Source organism: Meles meles, chromosome 8 (assembly GCF_922984935.1).
Source record: "Meles meles chromosome 8, mMelMel3.1 paternal haplotype, whole genome shotgun sequence".
Taxonomy (NCBI): domain Eukaryota; kingdom Metazoa; phylum Chordata; class Mammalia; order Carnivora; family Mustelidae; genus Meles; species Meles meles.
This window is the reverse complement of record NC_060073.1, coordinates 1,698,382-1,706,345: the sequence shown is the minus strand read 5'-3', so window position 1 is coordinate 1,706,345 and position 7,964 is coordinate 1,698,382. Positions and strand designations below refer to the sequence as shown.

At 66.6% G+C, this 7,964-nt stretch overlaps 1 protein-coding gene across 2 annotated transcripts; it reads left to right on the top strand.

Moving 5' to 3' along the window:
* Positions 1 to 1,266: 1,266 nt before the first annotated feature.
* Positions 1,267 to 3,651, top strand: ASCL2 (achaete-scute family bHLH transcription factor 2). 2 transcript variants are annotated; one of them, XM_046016321.1, is made up of 2 exons: positions 1,267 to 2,665; positions 3,238 to 3,651. In XM_046016321.1, the coding sequence occupies exon 1, from the start codon at positions 2,064 to 2,066 to the stop codon at positions 2,646 to 2,648; it is 585 nt and encodes a 194-aa protein (XP_045872277.1). In that variant the 5' UTR covers positions 1,267 to 2,063; the 3' UTR covers positions 2,649 to 2,665; positions 3,238 to 3,651. The 2 variants fall into 2 exon arrangements, with proteins under 2 accessions (XP_045872277.1, XP_045872276.1); XM_046016320.1 differs by having other exon boundaries at positions 3,235 to 3,651.
* The last annotated feature ends 4,313 nt before the right edge of the window (positions 3,652 to 7,964 follow it).

The window sequence follows — 7,964 nt, the reverse complement described above, 5'->3', positions numbered from 1 at the left end:
TCCTGTCCTGCACAGGGAAGAAGGCTGAGCCGCCTGGAGCCAGAGTCCAGGCCCGATCTCTGCTTGGATTGCTCCACAGGCCAGAGGTGTGACTGTGGACACAGTCCATGTCCTCCCTGAGACAGCTTCCTCCAGCAACAATGGGGCCCTATCCCTACCTTGCCCCGGGCAAGTGCTAGCCACCAGGTCACACCCAGAGGACAGGGTGGCAGGAAAGCCAAGCAGACTCATAAGCAGATCTTGCAGAGTAACTGGAAGCCAGTGGACACCGCAAAGCCCCCAGGGGCTCCCTGGGGAGGAATCCGGGGCCCCTCCCCAGCAGGAATGGGAAGTGGCTCCGGGGAGAACTCCTTTCCCAGCAGACCCCGCCCCGGAGAATCTGGTCACCTTCGGCAAAACCAGCAGGGCTGTGGCCTCCTGAGGGCCCAGCCACTGGGCAGGCCGTCCCCTGCAGTGCAGGGGATCAAACTCTCCCACTGAGCGTTCATTCTGCACCTTCCCGGGTCCCTGCCCCTCAGACCCCTACATTCCTCCCCATCTGTCAGGGAGAAACGCTTTTGTCTTTCCTGCCTTGGGAGGCGAGGCAGCTTTCCTGAAACCTTCCCCCACGGGCCCAATCTCTGCTGTGGGGTGGGAGAGGGAGGCCCCAGCCAGGGCTGGGGGGCTGAGGAAGACGGACCCAGGGCCACGATAGCGGGTCGGCACCAAAGGTGAGGGGCCGCAGCATAAGGGGTCAGGAAAGCAGAACGGGGCGGGGGGCGGCGGGGAAGATTAGGGGAGTCTGGGAAATGAAGCCGCGGGGCGGAGCGAAGGCTGACCGCGCTGGGGTCCACAGCAGCTGGTGCAAACCTCCAGACCCCCCTCCCCGGGGCACCTGGATCCCCAGGCAGGTGTGCGCGCGGGGTTGGTGGAAAGGCGCACCAGGAACCTGAACTCTCCACCCCAGCGCAACCACTTCTCCAATCCTTTCCTGCCCGAAGGGCCGCAGCACCCTCTCCCACGCTCCGCAGAGGAACACGCAGGTGGGCGGCGGGGCGCGGAGCAGGTGTGCTCGCGGGGAGCCGCCAGGCAGCACCCAGCTTTGTGAGCGACGCTCGGGGAGCCACGCGCCGGGCGTACGCGCTTCCTCTCTGGGCCGGGCCTGAGGCCGCGCCCTCCGCGATTGGCCGAATGGACCTCGGCGATTGGCTGAGACCCTGGCCCCGGCCCCCGCCCCCTGGGAAGCGGCGGGTGGGGCGGGTTGGGTGGGGTGGTGGCGCGGGGACAGAGGGCCCGGCGCGTGCCGCCCCGGGGGTCTCCCGCGCCTCCCAGACAGCTGAGTCTTCGCGAGGCCCCGCCCCCCTCCCACGGCTAGCGCTGCGCGTGCGGATGATCCACAGCTCTGGGGATAGCGGGCTGCGCGCGGGGGGTGGGGGTGGGTGCGGGTGCCGGACGGTTGCACCCGGGGCATGTGGACTCGCTCAGGCAGCGGGGTCGCACCGGAGACCTGATGACAGCGCCCGGAGGTCGGGCGGGGGGCGCACACGGGACCTGCGCACTGCGTCTTGGGGGGCTCACTAAGCACCTGTTGGGCGCTCGGGGCCCACCGGGGCTTGCAGACTCCGCCCGGGGAGATGGAGTGGGGGACGCGCTCACGCCCTGCTGTTTGCAGGTTGTGTGCGCAAGGGGGAGGGCGAAGCGTGGCGGGAGGGCGAGGCGAGGGAAGGAGGGCCTGAGAAAGGAGGCGGCGGCGGCGCGGAGGAGGGTTATCTATACATTTAAAACCAGGCCGCCTGCGCCGCGCTGGGAAGACCTGGGGAGCGTCCGGCCGCACGCGCGGGACACGAGCGCCCCACGCTCCGAGGCGCGCACGGCCTGCCACCTCCTGGCCTCCTGAGCCTCGCTGTCTCTGGGCCCCAGACGACCTGGAGCGCGTGCCCTGGGGAGTCGCTCTGCGGCACAGTGCCAGGGCCTCCCTCGGGGTTCTGTCGTCCTCCCACCGGCCCCCGCCCCCGTCCTCTGTCCGCCCCACCTGCTGCGCGCGGGGGCTCGGAGGAGTTGCGGGGCGAGTGGATGCGGACGCGATGGATAGTGGCGCGCTGCCCGGGCCCGCGCCCTCCGCGCCTGGCGTCTCGGGCGGCTGCGTCCCTCGGCGGCGACCCACATCCCCAGAGCTGCTGCGCTGCAGCCGTCGGCGACGGCCGGGCGCGACGGAGACCGGGGGTGGCGCGGCGGCCGTGGCGCGGCGCAATGAACGCGAGCGCAACCGCGTGAAGCTGGTGAACTTGGGGTTCCAGGCGCTGCGGCAGCACGTGCCGCACGGCGGCGCCAGCAAGAAGCTGAGTAAGGTGGAGACGCTGCGCTCGGCCGTGGAGTACATACGCGCGCTGCAGCGCCTGCTGGCCGAGCACGATGGTGTGTGTGCCGCGTTGGCAGAGGGGCTGCTGGCGCCAGCCGCGCGCCCCCCTGCGTCCTGCGGGCCCCCCGGGACCCCTGCCGCCGCCCTAGGCTCGCCTTCTTGCGCTTCGTCGTCCCCGGGCGGCGGGGGCAGCTCAGAACCCGGCTCGCCGCGCTCCGCCTACTCCTCGGACGACAGCGGCTGCGAGGGCGCGCTCAGCCCGGTGGCGCGGGAGCTGCTCGACTTCTCCAGCTGGTTAGGGGGCTACTGAGCGCTCCGCCCCCCGAGGTAACCTCCTGCGGCGGGGAACTGGGGGGATGGCGCAGGGGCAGCCGGGCGGGGTGGGGTGGACAGCCTCGAGGCTAGCGTCCCCGAGAGCAGCCAAGCGCAGCGCCAGGCCCGGGTGACGGCTTTGATTTCGCTCACTCTTCATTTTCCCCAAACTTTTTCAAGCCTGTGCAAGACCAGCGTTTGTTTGTCCGGGATTGCAAAACTTCCTCTCGCTGCAGCGCAGAAGGAGGGGGGGTGGTGTGGGGGCCTCTGACGGGTGAGGCCCCGAGTGCACTCGGATCCTGGGGCAGAGCAGGGCGCTGGGAGGCGGGGTGACTTTGCATTGCAAATCGCGCGCCCGGCCAGGGTGGCAGAAATGAGTCTGCGGGTGCGGAGCCCTGACTCACTGCAGCTCTGAGAGCGCGCCCCGCCCCCACCGCTGCCGGGGCCACAGACCGAATCCGAGGCACCTACAGACTCGAGCTGGAAAACCCACCAAGCAAACGAAACTGCAGACTTGGCTTGTGGGCGGTGGGGCCCGGCCAGATCCCGCACTAATGCGCATCCCGTCCCTCCTCCCCTCCCAGCAGCAGCCCTGGACTCTGAGTGGCCAGCAAAAGCTCACCACCCTCGGAGCCAGGTGGGTGGCCCGCGCCTCGGGCCCACTGTCCCCACGGGTGAAGCCAAGACCCAGCCAGGACTCCGCCGTCGGTCACCTGTGCCGTCCAGCCTGATCAAGTGCGCATGTGGAAAGGGTCCTCGCCTGACCCCACCCAGCTGGCAGCTTCCTCAGACCCCCACCACCCTACCCAGGGAGGTTCTCCACTGGCATGGGGCTGGGGCACCAACACGGAGACTTCTGGAGGGGAGAGGATGTTAGAACTGCGAAGAACTTCTCTGTTTTGCCTATTAGTTTGAACTGCCCAGGAACACCCATCATATGAAGACTTATTTTTGTACAAAAAAATCCCCAGACTCGGAACACAATAAAGATGTCCACTCCCGCCCCGCCCCACCACTGGAATTTTCCAAGCAGGCCAAGATCTGGACACCCGCTGCCCCTGAGGGGCTGTGTCCCCGGGAGGCGTCCCCTTGCAGTGGCTGGGTGGATGGAGGGATGGCTCCCGCCGGGGACCAGACTTCATGGGAAACCCGTTTTAGGGCAGGCGGACTTCACAAATAGATCAGTGCTGTGTCTCTGGTGTTGGGGGTGCCCTCTTCATGCCCTGAGGCCTCCATTTCCCAGGTGAGGGCGGGGCCTGGGTGGGACGGTGGGACCCAGCGGGTGGGGTCACCTCTCCCTGTACCCCGACCCCTGCTCTGTGGGGTGGGGCCAGAGGTGTGAGGTCTGGGGGACCAGCCTGGTCACCACTGCCCCAAAGCAATTCACCTTGTGGGGCAGGGAGCTGGTGGCTGTCCCGCTGGGAGGCCGAGGTCTGGGGGCGCTGCTGCCTGGCACAGACATGAGGGTCTGGCGCCCGGGGAGGTCTGAGCTGTGGAAGGGGTGAGGGCTGCCTTGTTCACATCCCGGCTGCTCACCACCGCTGGGTGACCTGGGCGAGGCCCTCGACGCACGCATGGGGGGAGAGAGCGGAGCTGCCCCATGAGGCTGTGGGAGGATCTGAGTGGTGGCCCTTGAGCCCTGTGCTGGGCCCCCCGGCCCCTGGGCCTGAGACTTCTGCCCACCTCTGTTTACTGGCTTCTTGAGAACAAGGAAACCGCCCCCCCCGCCCCCCCATCCCCATCCCCTGGCCCAGGCTCCCCCAGCCAAGAGAGCCCACGGACATCACTCAGCCCTACCTTTGACCGGGGCCTTGAATGCTTTGAAGTCTGGCTGGGCCCAAAGCTCTCTTTTATTGCAGGGGTGGGGCGGGGCTGGCGGGGATCCCCCTGGCTGCTCTAGGGTGCCAAAGGCACCCCATCCTTTGAAAGGGAGCGGCGGCTGGGTCAGAGCGGTTGGAACCCTTGGGGGGGGTGCAGCCAGCCGTGTTGGCAGACGGCAGGTGGTTCGGGGTGACCCTGGTGACCGGACCATGGTGACGGGGTCATGGTGACGGGGTCGGCGGGTCTGAGGAGGCTCAGCCTGGGCCACAGTCACCAGAGCAGCTGTGGCTCAGGGCCGCAGGGCTGAGTGACCAGACCTCACCCAGGGGACAGAAGGGGGCACCCCACACCCTTCTCCTAGGGACCCACTGCCTGCTCAGTGACCTCACTGAACCACAGGTCCTGGGATTCCTCACCTGAACCCCGGGGACAGGCCTGGACAGAGGGTGGTGGGCAGTGTGGGAACCATCACACCTGGGTCGGGGAGGAGAGCTTGGGAGGATGGGCCCCTGGGAGGATGGGCCCCTGGGAGGATGGGCCCCTGGGCCGCGGGCCGGAGCCGGCGCTGTCGGAGGCCCCGCAAGCCGTAAGCATCATCACCTTCATTTTGCTGGTGTTCGGGACTAGTCCGAACGTCCGCAAATGTTCCCAAACCCTTACTGGACCCCGTCTCTGTACCAGGAAGTGGCAGGAGCTCCCATGAGGGCACACGGCAGTGCGGGTGAGTGTGTGGTCAGACCGGCTGCTGATGGGGTCCCGGATAACCCGCGGGGGAGCCTCCGTCACCCACGTCCACAAGGGACACAGGCTGCCCCGCCCCACGCGCCCCGCCTCTCCCGTCTGCCCATGGCTTTGAAGCAAATCCCAGCCTCCTGTGTGGCCTGGGAGTTCTTCATGTGGGCCTCGAGGGAAACCCCAGGACCGCTCCCCACTCGGTGAATGGTCCCTTCGGGGGGACAGACCAGCTGGTCTCCCACAGCAGGTCTGGAGCGGCAGGACCGCTGGTGGGACGTGCTGAGTGGCCCTGCTGGCCTCTGTTAGCCTTGTCCACGGAGGGCACGAGGCCGCTGCTCAGCTCTGTGTCCTGTCCCATCCTGGGTGTCCCCAACGCCGTCCACATGGATGTGACTTGTCGAGTGTCTGTGTCCGTATTTCTTGTCTGGAAGGGGGAAGGGCTCCGAACCAGACACACGGTCAGGTTCACACGGGCCCTTAGAGGAGGTGCGGTGTGTCCCAACCCCGTCTCCATGGGCAGACACACCTGCGGTGACCGGACGGGGTCACTAACTGGGCAGGGGCTGTAGCCGGCGCTCATCCCGGACACTAGGCGTGTCCCCTGGACGCGCTGGCCTGCCCACTCACCCCAGTTGGGGGTCCCCATCGGTCCTTCCCTGGCCGAGCCCCTGACGTCACAGAGCCTGAACACGACGGGAATCCGATTCCAACCCTGGGCGGCTTCATCTAAGCCTTACTCTTCCCTTTCCTGGAGGGCGTGGCAGCAGGGGCCGTCCTGGGCACAGCACCGCAGCCCAGGAGCCCTGGTCCCCAGCTGGGCCTGGGTCTGCCGGAGGGGTGGGCTCCAGGGCTCTGCCAGGAGCCCGCAGCCCAGGCCTTGCGTCCCACTGGAGGGTGGGGCTAATTCCTGACCAGAGGCCAGAGGGTGGATTTAGCTTGGGGACCCCACTTGATAAGACGGGGGGCTGAAATGGTGCTTTGGGATCAGAGATGAAGCTGGACACCCTCACTCGGGTGCCCGCACAAAGGCAGACCCAGTATTCTCTGTACCAGGCGGGGCTGGGATGACACGAGGGGTGAGACATTCCGGATGACCAGCCCCCCAGGGAGCTCTCACTGGGGGTCAGTCTTTTGTTCCTGTCTGCTCATGACAGTGGCCACCCCAAGGAGTCCTGCCTTCCTGTCCTTGGGGGCGTGTCTGTGGCCCAAACTTTCGCAGTGGCTTTGCCCTGACCATGTCAGAAAACAGATGTACGGGGGCTCTGCTGCCCCAGGACTGTCCCGAGGGTGGTGGGTCGAGTGCAGAGGTCCAGGCATCCAGGCTTCCCTTCTCTGGCCCACCCGGTCCCGCTCCCATTCATTCCAAAACCTTCAATGGGCACCTCCTCCTTCCAAGGACCCTAGGACAGACAACGTGCCGAAGGGCAGCCCCGCCCTCGTGGACCCTACACCCCAGTGGGGGCACGGGATGTAATCCACAAGCAGCACGACGGGTTGGCCATAACCTGGCCAGTGATGGACACACTGGGCCCCTGGGGGAGGAGTGTGCCGTGGGTCCTTGTGGACTCTGTTCCTGGGCACGGGAATGGGATGGACTCACACATGGCAGGAACGCATGTGTGTTCTGTCCCATTGACCTTCACCGGCAAAAACGTGTTCAAAGGTGAAAGGATTGAGACTTTCAAGCCAGCAGCCGGAGAGTGTGGGATCCTACTTGGCACCAGGCCCGTGCATCTGCAGATCTCCAACCCCCGGGGCCAATCCTGGTACTGCCCCTCAGAGCTGGGGCCAAGGGGCCTCGTGGAGAGGCAGCAGGCACTGGGGTCCTGCTCCGTGAACCAGATCCCGCAAACAGCGCACGATATTGCACTCGGCCCTAGAGGGAGGGCCCGGCAGCTCTGCCCCCCTCACCCTCCCGCCCCTGGCGGATGCACTCACCTTTCCTCCACCCAGAGAGGCTGCGGCTTAGCCCGGTCCAGAAGCAGGCTCCCCCGTGGTGAGCCCCTGGCCGGAGCTGGACCAGAGGACCTGTCTCTCGCCCCTGGGGGGACTCAGTGACATCAACCCTTGTGTGTGCACAGTAATGTGGGGGAGCCTTGAGAGGGAGGAGGGAGGAGGGGGGAGGCCGTGCAGGTGCATGGCTTCTGGGGAGCGGGAGGCCCTCCACAAGGGCTGGGATGGTGTCCTCCCAGCTTCCAGGTCTAGTTTCCACCAGATGTCTGGGGACACACCTTGGGGAAGGGCCTGGTTGTGACGGGGAGCAGGGACCGTCCTCCATGGAGGGTCTCGAGCACCAAGTCCACAAGACCAAGGGGACACTTTTGTGGAAGGAAAAGGTGGAGCCTCGAGAGTACCTTGGGGCATTGGGGGCTCTGCTGGGCCAGGAGCAGAGGGTAGAAGTCCCGGGGGCCAGAGTGTCCTGGGTGGAAGGGAGACCTGGCTGTGCGGTGGGGGATGGGAACCCTTTGGGGACTCCTGGGGGGCCTGGGAGAGAGCAGGAGGAGGCCTGAGTCAGCCTCCGCGGGGATGACAGAAGGATCCCAACTGCAGCAGTAGGTTTGGGGGTGCTGGTCAGGATCGGGGCCTGAGAGACCGTGGAGGGGGTAAGGGAGAAGGGGGTCCACAGGGTTCCTGACCCTTTCCCAGCCGTGGAGCACCAGGACGGTGGGCAGTGGGCATGGCCACCCCCTCATCTTTGCCCCCGGGAGCCCAGGGAGGGGTCAGGGGACAGCGTTCCTGAGCCCTGGGCTGTGCAGCT